Source organism: Podarcis raffonei, chromosome 2 (assembly GCF_027172205.1).
Source record: "Podarcis raffonei isolate rPodRaf1 chromosome 2, rPodRaf1.pri, whole genome shotgun sequence".
In the NCBI taxonomy this organism is placed as follows: domain Eukaryota; kingdom Metazoa; phylum Chordata; class Lepidosauria; order Squamata; family Lacertidae; genus Podarcis; species Podarcis raffonei.
Genome location: NC_070603.1, coordinates 109,667,864 through 109,685,997, shown reverse-complemented (window position 1 = coordinate 109,685,997; position 18,134 = coordinate 109,667,864). Strand labels below are relative to the sequence as shown.

The window sequence follows — 18,134 nt, the reverse complement described above, 5'->3', positions numbered from 1 at the left end:
GGATGCCCCCCAGTGGATGACTGAAAAGGAAAAGTGGGTTTGTGGGGCTGCAAGAGGCCGCGTGCAAATGAGGTAAAATTAAATGTCAAAATTACCAGAGTCCGAATGCGAGAATTTCAAGCGATTCCAGGAGTTTAAATCCAGCAACGATGGAGGTGCCGAGTTGACTTTGGTACCTAACTCCTCCTCTTAAAAGTTCTTAACTGGGTCAGGAAGCCAGGATCCCTGATGAGGAAATCAGCACAAAGCCCAAGGCGGCGGCGGGGGGGGGGGGAGATGGGCTCAAATCTCAAGCTGGAAACCCAAAAGGATGGAGAGAGGTGGCTGGATGTCTGTAGAACAAGAATTTGTTAATATTCAGAAAATCCCGAGAATTCAGCAGTCCGGGAGCTCGGGAGGAAAGAGGATTATAGACATAAAAAATAAATAATTAAAATGGTGGAGCGTTCCAATAAGTCGACAGAACCCAGGAGTCCGGAGAGGAACCAAGAGATCAAAGGAGCCCCCCCCTTTTTTTAGCCAACTGTAGAGATAATCTATTTCAGTATCTGGAGAGAATCAAAGTGCCCGAGAATTGGAAGGGGAAAAGCAGTGAGTTTCGAGATCAAAAGAATCCTTTCTTCTTCTTCTCCCCCGCTCCACCTTCTGTGGAATTTCTTCACGGCTCCGTTAGAACCCAGGCGTCCGAGAAGGCAGGAGGGTCGTCCGCTCCGAAATCAGAACCCAGATCCGGAGCGGCGGCTTGTCCTCAAGACGCCAAGAGGGGGGGAAAAGCCACCTCCAGTGCTCAGAGGAGCCGGAGGGGAAAGCGTATTCCGACGATACGCAAAAACACGCGAGGAGAGTCTTAATCCAGCTAGGTCCTGGAGGCGTGGGGCAGGCGGCAGGCTGGATCCCTCGCTTGGCCCATGATCCCCGGGAGCGTGGCTGGGCGCGGGCGGAGCTGGTCCTCTGCTTGGCGGTAGATTTCAGCAGCAGATCTCTTTTTCCTCCTTTCCCCAAGCCGAGGGGAAGGGAGGGCAGATCCAAGCGGGTCTGAGTCAGGATTGTTGCTGGGAGGGGAGGAGGAAGGGGGTTTGGTTAGTTCCCTTTTTTTGAAAAAAACAAACCCTCCTCTTTCCTCCTCCCTCTGCTTCTTTCCGAGAAGTTTTCGGGATCGGAGCGACAGAGCGAGGCAGAGAAGAGAGAGAGATCCCTCTCAATCTCTTCTCACATCCGCTTCTTCTAATCCTCCGACGAGCTCCACCTCCAGACCCATTGCTCAAATCCTTTAACCCAGGAAGGCAGGAGGGCGGGGATGGGGGGGGGGGAGAGAAAGAGAAAAAAGAAAGGGTGGAAAAAAAGAAGGGGAAGAGAAAAGATTTTTTTTAAAAAAAAAAAGGAAAGAGAGGAAAAAAGCTAGGGATGGAGGAAGGGGAAGGGGGAAGAAGATGGGGGTCTTTGTGTATAAACAGAAAGGGGAGGACAATGAAGAGGGGCGGGGCTTGGCAGGCAGCAGATAACTGGGGAGGGGGGCGCGGCTGGCGGCGGCTCAAGGCAGGAAGGGAGGAGCTGCCTCGCGGAGAGTCTTGGGCTGCAGAGATTTCCCGTTCAGGAGCGCGGGAGGCCACGCCGTGGATGGGAACCTCCTCCTCCTCCAGAAGAGAGGGTGGTCCGCCCCACCGAGTCGGGCCTGCTCAAGCGTGGGAGCCTATAGTTAGAGCTCAGCTCCTTTCCTTGCCTTCCTCGACCCCCCCCCACGAAGCACATTTTCCTCGACCCCCCCCCCGCATGTAGAATAGAAGCCTTCCAGCCTCCACGGTGCACTAACTCTTCCCTCTGCAACGAAGCGATATCTTTGGTGAGGTTTTTGGGCAGCCTGGTGCTCCTTAAATCGGCGCTAATTGCGCCTGGACGCAGTATTTACTTCCGAGTAGACCGCCCCCCCCCGGGCAGCACCTGACATTGCTATTCGTAGCATCAAGTTTGTTTGTTGATAATCTAATTATTTTAAAAGCATCATGCCAAAGAGCTCTCTCCCACTCCCAGACCCTTGGGCAAAACAGAAAAACACACATACACAAACACAGAGATTGAGCCCTGCAGGATTTATGAAATGCCTGTTTCAGTGGCTTGTCCGCCTTAGGTCGCTGGGCCAGACACCTGTTACACGGTGCAGTCCGTAAGCTGGGAGTGCTGCTACCTGCCGCCGAGACCACGTAACGCCAGTCTTGAAAGACCTACATTGGCTCCCAGTACGTTTCCGAGCACAATTCAAAGTGTTGGTGCTGACCTTTAAAGCCCTAAACGGCCTCGGTCCAGTATACCTGAAGTAGCGTCTCCGCCACCATCGTTCAGCCCAGACACTGAGGTCCAGCACTGAGGGCCTTCTGGCAGTTCCCTCACTGCGAGAAGTGAGGTTACAGGGAACCAGGCAGAGGGCCTTCTCGGTGGTGGCGCCCACCCTGTGGAACACCCTACCGTCAGACGTCAAAGAGATAAACAAATATCTGACTTTTAGACATCTGAAGGCAGCCCTGTTTAGGGAAGTTTTTAATGTCTGACATTTTAATGTATTTTTAATCTGTTGCTGGAAGCCACACAGAGTGGTGGGGTACAAATAATAATAATAATAATAATAATAATAATAATAATAATAATAAACTGCTTGTAACCAGTAGGGAACCTCCAACTTGTGGGTTAGATTCGGGTCCCAAGTTAGGCCTGCAAAGTTCTTTCCTGCAAATAGTGCCCACATACCCCACAGCTGTCAGGTGTGTGTCAGGCACAGATGTTGCTGGACTGGATCCAGATAACTCCCTCGTGCAGCCAGCCCCTGGAGAAGGCAGAGTTGAAGTCACGGCCCCATAGCTGATGGGTGCAGAGTTCAAGCCTGTGAGTCAGCTGTGAGTTAACTCATCTGCGTAGGTCAGCATTTCCCAGCTGTTTTCAGACTACAACTCCCATCATCCCTAGCTAGCAAGACCAATGGTCAGGGATGATGGGAATTGTAGTCCGAAAACAGCTGGAGGGCTGAATTTGGGAAACAATGGCATAGCCCTGCAGAAAGCACTATTTGTTTATTAATTTATGTTTTAAGGAATTTATATACTGCTCAACTACCACGGTCCCTAAGCGAGCGGTTTACAAAGATACAATACAAAAAAGTAAAAATCAGTTAAAATTATAAAACCAAGCTTCAATTAACATGCCTGCTGGAATTTTTTTAAAAAAGTATTGAGTAGGTGCCAGATGTTCAAAGGGTTGGCGGCCTGTCTGACCTCAGCTGGGAGTTTCATGAATTTGGGGACACAGTACTGCACCCACAGCTCGGGGAGAATATGAGCCATGCATCCCAGACATTGGGGGCCGCTAACAGTTACAAATACCTCAGTAATCGGGCTGGGATATAAGGCATTAGGTGGTCCTTGAGGTATCCTCAAGGACCAAATTATTAAGGGCCTTGTAAATTAATACAGGAACCTTGAACCTGGCCCAGTAGCTGTTGTTATGTACTGAAGTTCTCACCCTGGGCCAGCAGGGGGATACTGTAGATAGTTATGCAAATAAGGGATCAAAAGTGACGTTCAGTGATTGGATAGTTACAGAAAATGGTTACTGTTGCGTTCTAGTGGAGCTCTATATAAGCAGGCTGACTGAACCCTTCAGTTCAGTTCTGTCCTGGCCTGTGAATAAACAAGAGCTGCTTGAAGAATCGTTGTGTCGTCTGATATGTTCACCCACAACTTAACAGCTGTCAAGTCAGGCAGTGCAGACTTATGAGCACTGGAGTTGTGGGCTGATGATAATCAACCGTCTACCTGCAGTGTTTTGCACCAGCTGCAGCCTGTGCACCAAGCCAAAGGGTAGCCCCACACAGAATGCATTGCAGTAGTCTAGTCTTGAGGTTCCAGTGCATGGATCATGAGCCTGCGTTCCTTCAACTTATGCTTTTGCAACACATGGTGCTGTCCTACGCATGGATGGTGAGGTAGGTTTACATCAGGCATGTCCAAAGTCCGTATTGGGGCCTAGTCCGGGCTGCCGGGTGATTTAATCCAGCCCCGCGGCAGTATATGTCCTGGGGTAAAATCCTTAAAAAAGTGCAACAACTTTGGTCAGCCATCACGTGTGTTCACTACATCAAATCTGGCCCTCTTTGAGAAAAGTTTGGGCACCCCTGGTTTACATGATAAATGTGGGAGCTTGGTTGATTAAAATTGTGAGGACCCCTGCTTTGGATCCATGTTTTTGTTTGTTGTAGCAGAGCTACAAAGCAAGCTGTGATTTTAGGCACGTGACCGCAAAATGAGCTTTCACACTTCACATGTTTGTTTTTGCAATGACAAACCTAGACAGCATCTTAAAAAGCAGAGACATCACCTTGCCAACAAAGGTCCATATAGTTAAAGCCATGGTTTTCCCAGCAGTGATGTATGGAAGTGAGAGCTGGACCATAAAGAAGGCTGATCGCCAAAGTATTGGTGCTTTTGAATTTTGGTGCTGGAGGAGAATCTTGAGAGTCCCATGGACTGCAAGAAGATCAAACCTCTCCATTCTGAAGGAAACCAGCCCTGAGTGCTCACTGGAAGGACAGATCCTGAAACTGAGGCTCCAATACTTTGGCCACCTCATGAGAAGAGAAGACTCCCTGGAAAAGACCCTGATGTTGGGAAAGATGGATGGCACAAGGAGAAGGGGACGACAGAGGATGAGATGGTTGGACAGTATTGTCGAAGCTACCAGCATGAGTTTGACCAAACTGCGGGAGGCAGTGGAAGACAGGAGTGCCTGGCGTGCTCTGGTCCATGGGGTCACGAAGAGTCGGACACGACTAAATGACTAAACAACAACAACAAATTGCCATCGAGAGCTGGAGCTGGAGTTTTCTTAAGGGTGTTCACCCATTCCATTCAGCAAGTGTAAAATCTGTGTGTCTGTGTACACAAATAGCTGTACACTCATAGTTATTTACCGTACACGCAGAGCTTCACATGTGTACAGTCTGTGCAGACAATAGTTGAGGTGTACAAATCAACAAGAGTATACCTTTTTCACATAAGCACTTGCACCCGTATACCTGTGTAGAGTGTGTTGTGTAAACAAGCCTCTTCTATGACTCTGGTTTCCAAAGACCCAGTGCTGCCTTTTGGCCCCAGTGTTGTGTGTAACTGTCTGCTACAGACAATACACTGGCATGAGCAAGCTCCTCTAGCTCACAGAATAAAAAATCTGTTTATTTTTTAAGGTGCCAGAATACTCTTTCTTCTTCCTGACAAGAACAACTTCTTACTGTACTAACTTCAGAGGGAAATATACACACCAGCTGCAGGGTGTCAGTACAGTATACCTATCTTTGTGGCCAGATATTTCATTGGAGGCTCCCATACACCAAACATTTGGGGTTAAAAGTCTCTGTTCTTGATGCTTAGTATTATGCTGCCACCTAGTGTCTGCCCAATATTACTGCCTCCTCGGGATTCCTTTGCAAAGAGGGTTTGGTGTGATAGGAGACTATTTCAGGTACAGTGGTGTCTTGGTTCTCAAACGCCTTGGTAATCAAACAACTTGGAACCCAAACACTACAAACCCGGAAGTAAGTGTTCTGGTTTGCAAACTTTTTTGGGAAGCCGAACGTGCTGCGTTTTGAGTGCCACACTTCCATTTTGAGTGTTACACTGAGGTCTGTCTGTTTTTGCTATTTTGTTTTTGCATTTTTGTTTTTGCGGCTCTTTTTGTTTTGTTTTTGTGACTGTGTGGAATCCAGTTCAGCTGCTGATTGATTGATTGATTGTGTGATTGCAGTACATTTATTGCTTTCATTTTATGGATCAATGGTTTCGTTAGATAGTAAAATTTGTGTTAAATTGCTGTTTTAGGGGTTGTTTTTAAAAGTCTGGGATGGATTAATCCATTTTGCATTACTTTCAATGGGAAAGCATGCCTTGGTTTTGGAACGCTTTGGTTTGGGAACAGACTTCAGGAATGAATTAAATTTGAGAACCAAGGTACCACTGTACTCCGCACTTCAGTTTGTCCCACTTTTTTTAAAACAAACTCTACATAAATTCTGAGCATGGACAATACTGGGATAAGTGTGCACACTCAAGGCTGTGGTACTGCTCTCACACCACCCCATTCATTTTGAAGGAGAGAATATTGCTGATCGCTTGCCCCTGGCCTCTCTTACTAAAGCTGTGGGATATAATTACAGCCTCATATAAAACAGCATACTTAGCTCTAGTTAATGGATGAAAGGGCTAAGACCATAGAGTAAGCTTTTTCGGTAGACTCAACCAGGTTCTGCCTCCTCACCTCTGGTGGCAAACGGTTAGGAAGGTTCTTTGTTCGCTTTCTTTCCACCTCTTTGTCTTCTTCCAACATGTGAACTTGTCCAGATAGGATGTGTGTGAGCTTGATCGCTCCAAGCTCAGACCACTTGTTCAGAAACGTTTTACTATATTTTGTAACCCAAAATGTCTGCCTGTGTTTTCTTGCTGTGGCATGGAAAAATGCATGAATCTGACCTTTGGAAAGTTTGTAAGTAAAAACCATTTTAACATACCGAACTCTGTGGTCTATTCTATTCTAAGAGGGTAGAAAGGGGAAGTGTTGTAAACGACTTAAAACAGGATATTTAGTAGCCCATACTCCCACACTTTTCTTTGCTGCATATTTTGTGTTTCGAAACTTCTGCTGGGGCTCTCTTTTACGGATCCAATGAATTCTTCTTTTATAATAACCAAATAACTGACACATACCATGCTTGTACTGGCTGCATTTAAACAATCCAAGACCCAGTAGGCCAGAGTTCAAGACCCCACTCAGCCATAAAGCTTACTGAGTGACCTTGGGCCAGTCACTACTTCTCAGCCTCACAGGGTTGTTAAGGGGAAAATATGCGGAAGGGGAGAACCATGCACATCACTTTGAAATTTTTGGCGGAAAACGGGATATAAATGTAATAATAAATCTAGCTGGTAAAAATGTAATTATAAATGTGGAAAGGGGACTGTATGGCCCTCCAGGTGTTGTTGAGCTCGAACTCTATATGAGGTTCTGAACTTTGGCCTTTGTGCAGAACGTGAATATCCCCACTAAAGCTAAACTTTTCACACCCATTTCCATACAAAATTTCAATTTATATTGCTGACCTTTGTTGCTGTAATGCAGAGGCAAGGATACGAAGCTGGGAAAATGCTTCCCAAAGATTTATTTATTGCATAGAAGTTACATCCCACTTGACTGTAAAAAAAGCAAGCAAGCCTCTAAGTCAGGTACCCACAAACTCGGCCCTCCAGATGTTTTTGGACTACAATTCCCATCATCCCTGACCACTGGTCCTGTTAGCTAGGGATGATGGAAGTTGTAGTCCCAAAACATCTGGAGGGCTGAGTTTGGGGATGCCTAGTAGTTCACAAAAAGAAAACAGAGGTATCAATTATCACTATACTTCTGCTTCATCTTGAAGAGTTGCGGCCCTTGGAGAATCAACCTTGGCTTTCAGGCAGGTCTTTGCAAGGCAGTAGCAAGCCCTTTCTGTGAAAACGAAGCTTTATAATTCCATATAATAGGTTCTTCTGCATCTTTTCAGACAACTCTGCGGGACACAAAGCATTTGGTGTTAGCGGCAGCTTTTTTTACAGGCGGAGGATAGCTCAGTGTGGTTGCGAATGGGTGTCCTGGGAGACCTTCCCCGAAACCACATGTGCAAGCCATGACATTTCTGAGGGTGTACTGGTTTTGATCTTCCCCTGCCAACTAGTGGTTGAGAACCTGTGGCTCTCCTGAGGTTGTTGGACTACAAAACTCCCATGAGCCTCAGCCAACATGGCCAATGGTCAGAGTTTATGGGACCTGTAATTCAGCAACATCTTGAGGGCCATAGGTTTTCTACCCCTGGCCTAAACACATGGGTAGGCAAACTAAGGCCCGGGGGCTGGATCCGGCCCAATTGCTTTCTAAATTCGGCCCACGGATGGTCCGGGAATCAGCATGTTTTTACATGAGTAGAAGGTGCCCTTTTATTTAAAATGCATCTCTGGGTTATTTGTGGGGCCTGCCTGGTGTTTTTACATGAGTAGAATGTGTCCTTTTATTTCAAATGCATCTCTGGGTTATTTGTGGGGCTTGCCTGGTGTTTTTACATGAGTAGAATGTGTCCTTTTATTTCAAATGCATCTCTGGGTTATTTGTAGGGCATAGGAATTCGTTCATTTCCCCCCCTTCAAAATATAGTCCGGCACCCCACAAGGTCTGAGGGACAGTGGACCGGCCCCCTGCTGAAAAAGTTTGCTGACCCCTGCTTAAACAACTTGGAACTGGGTTCCTGATGGCCTGCTTCCATACGTACCTGCCCAGTTATTGTTAAAGCCTTCTTCACAGGCTCCGTTCAATGTCCCTACCTTCGAAAGTGGGTGGCAAGCCAACAAGAGACAGTGCCTTTTTAGTCAGGGTGCCTCATGTCTAGAACTCTCTCCCTTGTTTATACAGTGGTACCTCGGGTTAAGTACTTAATTCATTCCGGAGGTCCGTTCTTAACCTGAAACTGTTCTTAACCTGAAGCACCACTTTAGCTAATGGGACCTCCTGCTGATGCCGCGCCGCCGGAGCACGATTTCTGTTCTCATCCTGAAGCAAAGTTCTAAACCTGATGCACTATTTCTGGGTTAGCAGAGTCTGTAACCTGAAGCGTATGTAACCCGAGGTGTATGTAACCCGAGGTACCACTGTAGTTGCCAGTTCCCTTGGAGATTTTACATGAACAACTGGAAAAGTGGGTTTCTCCTCCCCTTTAGCTATCAACGGGATATTTTCCTAAGTTTTGTTCCTCAACCAAACTGCCGACTCTTTTATCTGCATAAGGCCTCATCTGCAATATACATTGAAAGCAGGATCGTACCACTTTATACAGTCATGGATATACAGAGAATCCTGGGAAATGCCGTCTGTTACGGGTTGTGAGAGGAGACCCCATATTCCCTCACAGGGCTACACTTCCCAAAGTCATTTAACAATCCTGCTCCCTTCCCAGGGAACTCTGGGAAGTGTAGCTCTGAGAGGGGAATAGGGGTCTCTTAATAACTCTCAACGTCCTTAGCAAACTACATCGCCCAGGATTCTTTTGGGGGGGGGGAGCCATGGCTGTTTGAAGTGGTATCAGATACTGCATTACATGTCTTGTTTAAAGGTAAAGGACCCCTGACAGTTAAGTCCAGTCGTGAACGACTCTGGGGTTGCGGCGCTCATCTCGCTTTACTGGCCGATGGAGCCGATGTTTGTCCACAGAGTTTTTCCGGGTCATGTGGTCAGCATGACCAAGCCACTTCTGGCGAAACAAGAGCAGCGCACGGATACGCCATTTACCTTCCCGCCGGAGTGGTACCTATTTATCTACTTGCACTTTGACGTGCTTTAGAACTGCTAGGTTGGCAGGAGCTGGGACCGAACAACGGGAGCTCACCCCGTTGCGGGGATTTGAACCGCCAACCTTCCGATCGGCAAGCCCTAAGCTCAGTGGTTTAGACCACAGATGGGGCCTAAAGCAGGGGTGGGGAACATGTGGCCCTCCAGATGTTGCTGAAATAGAGTCAATCCTGACTATTGACTATGCTCACTGGGGGTAACAGGTCACATGTTCTCCATCCTAGGTTTAAATGTTGGTGTGTTTCATATCAACGATTTCATATTTTTATAATGTTTGAAAAGAGGAAATCCTGGTGACTGAGACGGTCCAAATATTTTCAGTCAAGAAAATGACGATTTCTCCATATATATAAAAAAAGAATTATGGAGGAAAAATGTTCTCATTTGCGCTACACTCCTATTTCAGTTCAGAATGTATTGTGATTATTTCACATTTATAACCTGCCTGTCGTCTCCAAGGGGTGCCCAGGTGCTAGCGGTGCAGTAACCCGTCTTCTGTAAAGACTGGGAGGGTGTAGGTGCTGTTATGTTGACTTAGTTGCATTCAACCAAGTCTTCCTCAGGGTAGGCCCGTTGAAGTTTAAGGAACCTAAGTTAGTAATTTCCATTCATTTCAACAGGTCTTCTCTGCGTAGAACTAACTGCCAATGTAAAAATAGTATCGAGTCCCTTGAATCAAATGGGACAGTGTGGTGGCATAAACTGAAGTAAATATAAACCACAATCCAACCCAAATTAACCACTTTTTAATCCCCATTATTTCCAGGAGCAGATGCTTAAATTGCTCCCCAATCAAATCTTATCAAATGGATCTTTTAAACGCTTAATTTTGGCTGGAGAAAATTGTATTCCACCAAAAAAATTATACTGGTCCCATTGGACTACTTTCTCCCAACTCCCAACCAGATCCTTTCTTTCTCTCCATCCTTACTGATACTTACCTGTGAAAAAAAAGCCTTTCTCTTAATTCACAGCTCCTCCTTCCTTTCATATTCCTGTGTGGATAAGACATCTTCTTGGATTTTTTTTTAATGGCAAATGAAGGAGGAAATGAACTTCTTATTATTATTAGTAGTAGTATTTTGATTTCTTACCAACCCTTCCCTGTAAGATCCCAGGGTGGGTTACAGCAATGAAATATAAAAATGTTTTCAACCATTAAAGTCGTAAGTATATGTTGGATGCTAAAAATAAGGACATAAGAATATATCTCCCAGGTGTCTAAGACCAGCATAAAAAGTTATGTCTTCAGCACATGACAAAAAACTAGGCAATGAAGGTGCCAGATGCAAAGACACTTCTGTGGGTAGGGAATTCCACAACCTAGGGCTGCCTCAGAGAATTTCCCTTCCCCTGGGCTACCACCATCACACTGAGCTTCTGATCTATTTTTTATTTTATTTACAAAAATATTTAGATTTCACTCACCCATATGAGTTCAGACAGTGAGGTTCAGCTCCGAGGGCCTTCTGGCGGTTCCCTCACTGCGAGAAGTGAGGTTACAGGGAACCAGGCAGAGGGCCTTCTCGGTAGTGGCGCCCACCCTGTGGAACGTCCTCCCATCAGATGTCAAGGAAATAAACAACTCTCTGACTTTTAGAAGACATCTGAAGGCAGCCCTGTTTAGGGAAGTTTTTAATGTCTGATGTTTTATCCTATTTTTAATATTTTGTTGGAAGACACCCAGGGTGGCTGGGGAAACCCAGCCAGATGGGTGGGGTATAAATGATGATGATGATGATGAAATACAATAAAATGCACATAAAGCAATGCAAAATAAATATAAAAACGACAGCAAGCAATTGAATAAGCCTGTCAGCATAAAGAAAAGACCTTCAAGAGATATCTGAGGTGAGAATGAGCTCCCCAAGCGAATATGTGCACGAGTGAGAAATTTGTTTATGTAAAACCCAAATCACTGTGTTTTAACTGGAAACAGCCACGCCTGAATGGTGGTGGGCGACATTTATTCATATTACAGAGTTGGAAGAGACCCGAGGGTCATCTAGTCCAACCCTCTGCAATGCAGGAATCTCAGCTAAAGAATCCATGACAGGTGACCATTGCAAGGAAAGCGTTTGGCCCTGTCTGTTCCCCCTTTCCACTTACCTGGCTTTGATGCCCCTGATGGGAGTGTTTTCCAAAAACTGCACTGCTGAGCCGGCGATGGCTCCATCACACGGGGTGGGTCCGTGCTGAGGACGAAGAAGTTCTGCTGTGCTGGGTCGTAGACGGGCCATTTTGTTTCGTTGACATGGGAAGGAGTCGGATTGCTGAGTGGGAAGCAAATAAATCATTGTTCAAATAGCACTGGTCCTGTGTGAGGCACACGATACACCACTCTGCTTTCTTAAAACAGTGTTAGACATGTGTGGAGTGCTAATAATAATAATAATAATAATAATAATAATAATAATAATATAATTTATTACTTGTACCCTGCCCATCTGACAGAGTTTCCGAAACAACCATGTTGAGTATCAGTGAAATACTTGGCTCATGTTCATAATTAAGCTAGTGTAATGTTGCCCTTTTTTGAGGGAGGGATAACATGCCTCCCATTTTCATCATCGCCAGCTATATATTCTAAACTTGGGTTAGAGCTCATTGAGCCAAAGACTAACAAGGCTGTGATTTCACAAAAACATGTAGAGGAGGAAGAAAGATGATTTCCAGTTAAAAGAGCAACTGTTTCCTTTTTACAGACCACAGAAACCAATGGATCTGTGATTCCATAATAAGAGACAGATTTGTGCACTTTCTGAGAAATCTGGTATATACAAAGAGTATGCTGTGAAACTCAAGATGGAATGGCATTCCTAATATTTCAGAAAGTCCAAAATATTGGCTATTTTTGATACTAGATGGGAGTGCTATTTCTGATTCTGTTAATCCAATCTCCTTTTTTAAAATTTATTTTAGACTGACCAGGCAGTAATTAAATGTGTTAAATTACTATAATGTAACATATACTATTTTTCTTTCTTTCAAGGTGAATTTTCTTTATTGCAGTCTTATTTCATGGACTTGCATGCATTCCCCCCTCATTGTTTTTCTTTATTTGCAGTCATAAACAGTGGATCATACAGCTGTTTCCCACCCCTCCCACCCCCGTCCCTGCAATGCACCAAATGTCTATTTAATTAAATTTAACTTTTTAGTCATTTCAGTTAAACAAAGTTCCCACCTATCGCCATGTGGTTTTGGCTGTAACTATGTTCTGTCAATGTTACGTATGTAATAAAACTTTGCCTGGTAGATTGAGAAGTAGTGATTTTCTTGTCCGTTTGACTCTCTCGTACACGAGTTGTCAGCTTGTCCATTAAAATATTAATTTCCAGATTTGTGAGAACCAGATCTCAAAACTATACAGTGGTACCTTGGTTCTCAAACTTAATCCGTTCTGGAAAGTCTGTTCCCAAACCAAAGCATTCCTAAACCAAGGCGCGTTTTCCCATAGAAAGTAATGCAAAACAGATTAATCTGTTCCAGACTTTTAAAAACAATCCCTAAAACAGCAATTTAACATGAATTTTACTATCTTACGAGACCATTGATCCATAAGATGAAAGTAATAAACAATGTACTGTACTATAAAATAAATGAAACAGTATTGTAAATGATAAAAATAAAAAATAATTTTTTTTCTTACCTGCACTGATAATAGTCATTGTTTGGATGGGGGGCTTTTATCCATTTTCACAGTCACACAATCAATCAGTCAATCAATCAATCAATCAATCAATCAATCAGTAGCTGAACTGGGATCCACACAGTCACAAAAACAAATTAACTGAAAAAGTCTCAATCTCCAAATATCACCTCAGAACACTGCAATTGGAAACAGAAGGCTTGAATTACAATGAGGGGATGCAAATTAGCAATGCAACAGGAAACACAGGGGGACTCAAAACAGAGCACATTTGGCTTCCAAAAAAAAGTTCGAAAACCGGAACACCTACTTCCAGTTTTGCAGGGTTTGCATTCCAAGTTGTTCGTGAACTAAGCTGTTTGAAAACTGAGGTACCACTGTAATGCAATTGCATTATAGCTAACTTGTGTGTGTGCGTGCGTGTACTTTGTACAAAATTTCGAAACACTCTGCTTTCACACTAATTGGTTGCTAACTATCCCCAACAAAAACGCAATGCAGTGCCTGTCAATTGTGCAACTCTGCACTTGCACAAACAACCCTTCTTGCAATCAGTGTTATCAGTGCATAGCAGCTTTCTGCGGTTTTGCCTGCTCATTGTGACTAGCTATTAGCGATCACCTGCCTTAACCCACAGGAGAAAGAAGTGTGGTGTTATAGAATAAGTAGAATAGCTACCTTAGTATAGAGAAATGCAAGCTAGATCCAGAGAGGTTGAGATAATGACATTATTTATAATTAGCATGCACACAAATTATGATATCAGCTAAAATTTTGAACACTGAGAATATCAGAAATGCTTCCTTATCTTAGTTTGAGCTTGGCTTTTATACAGGCCACCCTCAACTTACCATTGCCAAAACCATAGCCAAAACATATTGGGTTCAGTGGCGGGCGGGATTGACAAAGTCTTTTGTCCTGGACACCCACCCATTTCCCACCCCCTTTTAATTTTTTTGGGGTTTTTGCCAAACGTGTAAAGCTGAATGTGAGACTCTCTGACATTAGTGTCTCTATTTTCCAGGGAGAGTCCCGGATTTACAGAAGCCGTCCCAGTTTCTGATGTGACCCCATAATGTCCTGCTTTTTCTTACGATGTCCTTATTTTCATGGGAGAAATTTTGGAGGGTGTGGAGTTATGTCACCTCTCAAGCCAAGGAGATAAGTAACTATACCAGGGGTAGGCGACCTAAGGACCGGAGGCTGGATGAGGCCCAATCGCTTTCTCAATCCAGCCTGCGGATGGTCTGGGAATCAGCGTGTTTTTACATGAGTAGAATGTGTCCTTTTATTTAAAATGCATCTCTGGGTTATTTGTGGGGCCTGCCTGGTGTTTTTTCATGAGTAGAATGTGTGCTTTTATTTAAAATGCATCTCTGGGTTATTTGTGGGGCATAGGAATTTGTTCATTTCCCCCCTTCAAAATATAGTCCGGCCCACCACATGGTCTGAGGGACACTGGACCGGCCCACGGCTGAAAAAGGTTGCTGACCCCTGAACTATACAACCTTTAGACGACATCTGAAGGCAGCCCTGCATAGGGAAGATTTTAAATGCTTAATGGTTTACTACGTTTTTTATATACAGTGGTACCTCGGGTTACATACGCTTCAGGTTACAGACTCCGCTAACTCAGAAATATTACCTCGGATTAGGAACTTTGCTTCAGGATGAGAACAAAAATCATGCTGCAGCGGCGAGGCAGCAGCGGGAGGCCCCATTAGCTAAAGTGGTGCTTCAGGCTAAGAACAGTTTCAGGTTAAGAATGGACCTCTGGAATGAATTAAGTACTTAACCCGAGGTACCACTGTATGTTGGAAGCCCGCCAGAGTGTCTGGGGCAACCCAGTCAGATGGGCGGGATCTAAATAATAAAATTATTATTATGGAATAGGAAGCCCCTATTTTCATTGGAGAAATGTTGGAGGGTATGGAATGCGCACAAGTTGTGGGTTACCCATAAGTTTCATGTTTTCAATCTCAAAGCAATAAACAAGTCTTTTGGCTAAGTTGTCGTACTCATAGAGAAGTGACTGTCTTTGTGCTGTTGAGGCAAGGGTGACTGAAAGGAGAAACCAAAAAGTTCTCTTACCCGCTTCGGGCAAACTCCGCCCAGTACCGCATGACACGGGAGATAAGCTCCAACTCTGCCTTTGTGTGCTTTTCCTTGGTTCCTTTCAACAGCGTCAAAGTTCCGAAAACATAGGGGACCTCAGCTCCGTGGCTGGCCCCCAGCCATTCAGGCCAAACAGAGCCAGTGCTGCGGTGGCGGAAAGTATAGACGTATACGGGGCTTCCAGCCTCTGTCACTGCTGTGGCGACATCCGTGGCTGGGCAGACGAAAAGGTAATCGCCGCAGGCTTTCACCATGGCTGAACGGTACCTTGCTGGGCCTTCAGGTTCTGCCTGACTGTATCTCTCAGCTGCAGCTTTGATGAAGTCGCTGGTTGTGTTGCGGACGGTGATTTGCAGCCCCTTCAACAGTTGCTCCTGGGTCAAAAGGCAGTCTTTGGTTGTGTTCAAAAAGAGGCTTGCATATAATACGAAGACAGACCCTTCGTCGGAGGTGGTACCGATCACGATAGGCTTAGCCGTGAAGTTCTTGGATTCTAGAAGTTTCCGCGGCTCATCGGTGAGGAACTCCCCATCCGTTGTCGGTGCAAAGGGTGGATTCAGAACCACCGTGGGGTCCACAACAAGGAACTGGGCGGTTTGGAACTCTGATGCGTTCTTTCCCTGCAAGCATCTCACCAAAGCAGGGACCTCTTCTTGAGCACAGCCCATCTTCTTGGCCAGCTTCTGACTTCTTCTCTTGGCCTCCTCAGGATTCAGCCAAGCCCAGGCCGCGACGGAAGCTCCACTCTCTAGCACAGCACGATGGAAAAGAGGCTGGCTCCCTGGTGAGAGGAGGTGAAATGCAACAGAGGCTCCTCCTGCACTCACGCCAAAAATGGTTATCCGAGTAGGGTCTCCACCGAAGGCAGCTGCATTTTGCTTCACCCAAGACATGGCAAGTTGCTGGTCCATCAGGCCCATGTTCCCTGGGACAGCTGGTGGCAACGAAAGGAAACCTAGAGGCCCCAGGCGGTAATTCATGGAGACCACAATGACATTCTCTGCAGCAGCTAGGAATTCCGCATTGTATATCACTAGGGAGCTTGTGCCAATAAAATAGGCCCCGCCATAGATCCAGACAAGGACCGCGGCTGGCTTGGAGGGCCGAGGATGGGGCACCCAGACGTTGAGGTAGAGACAGTCCTCTGAGAGGGGCGTGTTGGCCATCCATGTTTCGGCATCCGGAGGGCCAGAAATAACTATCTGGGGGCAGGAATTGCTGAAGTTGGTGGCCTCCAAGACCTGGCTCCATGGCTGACGAGGAACGGGCTTCTGGAAGCGCAGCTTGCCTACAGGGGGCTCAGCATAGGGGATACCTAAAAAGGCCGTGACGTTGCCAGAGCTAGATGGGAGACGTTTCCCCCGGACTGAACCACTGCTGGTCACCACCACCAAGTCATCTTCAGCAGTTGAACTGGGTCCCACCAGCGAAAGGATGAGGCACAAGAACCAAGGAAGGAGATGGGGGGCCATTGCAGCAGCTGAAAGGGAAACATCCCAGAAATTGCAGAATACACAGAACACGCTATTTCAGAAGAAGAGTCCTGTTGGATCAGTCGATTGGCCCATCTAGATCAGGATGCCCATGGGAAGCTCAAAAACAGGACATGAGCACAACAGCACTCTTCCTTCTTGTGGTTCCCATAACACCTCTGAATAGCCGAGGTAGAATTTCTTATTTTAAAGCCTAGTTTTGGTTTTGAAGGACAGCTACTGGTAGCTCGAAAGTTAAGAGCAGGGGAGTTGTAACCTATTCTTCCTCTGGAGGGGCGCATTCCCTCAGTGGTAATCTTCTAGGGGGGCCACGGGTGGCGCTGTGGGTTAAATCATAGAGCCTAGGACTTGCCGATCAGAAGGTCGGCGGTTCAAATCCCCGCGATGGGGTGAGCTCCCGTTGCTCAGTCCCTGCTCCTGCCAACCTAGCAGTTTGAAAGCACGTCAAAGTGCAAGTAGATAAATAGGTACCGCTCCGGCGGGAAGGTAAATGGCATTTCCGTGCGCTGCTCTGGTTTGCCAGAAGCGGCTTAGTCATGCTGGCCACATGACCTGGAAGCTGTACGCCAGCTCCCTCGGCCAATAAATTTAGTGAGATGAGCGCCACAACCCCAAAGTCAGTCATGACTGGACCTAATGGTCAGGGTTCCCCTTTACCTTAATCTTCTAGGGGCCACCAGCAGTGATCAGGGCTGGAGCCAAAAGTAAGCAGGGTGTCTCTCCATCTCCCTTTCTGCAATCCCCTTTTATTTCTCCCCAACCCTGCTTCCTCTCCTTGCCACCCACACTAAGGGAAGGGCTGTAGTTCAATGATAAGAGCATCTGCTTTGCAGGAGGTCCAAGGTTCAATCGCCAGCATCTTCAGGTAGACCTGGGAAGGACTCCTGTTAGAGACCCTGGGCAGCTGTTGCCTGTCAATGTAGCTTAGGCAAGACTAAGCTAAATGGACCAACCGTGCCACATCCTCTAGGTGAGATATCTCACCTGAGGCAGGTGTGCATCTCCCAAGACAGCACAGACTCACCTCTCTCTCTTTTTCCTGGTGGGTTTTATTTTTTTATCCTTCTCAGCTTGTTTGGTGTCTCCCTTGCTCCCTTGGAAAGGGATTCGAGAGACTGGTTGCAAAGATTCCAAGAACAGTGATTCATCAAGTTATATATACAGAGTGGGAGGAGACTACAGAACAAATGAAATGTTGGAAAGGGGTTGTACTAGGTGAAATGGGGCAGTTGAGAAAGGGAAGTTTTTAATGTATAACATTTTAATGTATTTTTAATCTTTCTTGGAAGCCGCCCAGAGTGGCTGGGGAAACCCAGCCAGATGGGCGGTGTACAAATAATAATAATAATAATAATAATAATAATAATAATAATAATAATAATAATTTGTGTGCAAGAGTTCTCTGCCACAAGGCATGAGATCCTTTTGTACGCAAGTGCAAAGATGCAAGAGTGTATTGGGAAGTTTTT

The 18,134-nt window shown here is 45.7% G+C and overlaps 2 protein-coding genes across 5 annotated transcripts in view; both read right to left on the bottom strand.

Moving 5' to 3' along the window:
- The window catches only part of PPP1R18 (protein phosphatase 1 regulatory subunit 18), a 44,119-nt gene extending 42,368 nt beyond the window's left edge, over positions 1 to 1,751 (bottom strand). The window contains exon 1 of the mRNA XM_053378552.1: positions 96 to 1,751. The gene's annotated coding sequence lies outside the window, so the exon portion shown is untranslated. The remainder of the gene's footprint in view (positions 1 to 95) is intronic.
- Positions 1,752 to 7,177: 5,426 nt separating this feature from the next.
- Positions 7,178 to 17,905, bottom strand: LOC128408609 (cholinesterase-like). Of its 4 annotated transcripts, none has more exons than XM_053378555.1 (5): positions 17,690 to 17,905; positions 15,149 to 16,652; positions 11,515 to 11,678; positions 10,347 to 10,417; positions 7,178 to 7,579 (listed from the first exon to the last, which is right to left on the bottom strand). In XM_053378555.1, the coding sequence occupies exons 2-4, from the start codon at positions 16,642 to 16,644 to the stop codon at positions 10,374 to 10,376; spliced, it is 1,704 nt and encodes a 567-aa protein (XP_053234530.1). In that variant the 5' UTR covers positions 16,645 to 16,652; positions 17,690 to 17,905; the 3' UTR covers positions 7,178 to 7,579; positions 10,347 to 10,373. The 4 variants fall into 4 exon arrangements, with proteins under 4 accessions (XP_053234530.1, XP_053234533.1, XP_053234529.1 ...); XM_053378558.1 differs by having other exon boundaries at positions 10,347 to 10,400; XM_053378554.1 differs by lacking the exon at positions 7,178 to 7,579 and having other exon boundaries at positions 10,050 to 10,417.
- Between the last annotated feature and the right edge of the window lie 229 nt (positions 17,906 to 18,134).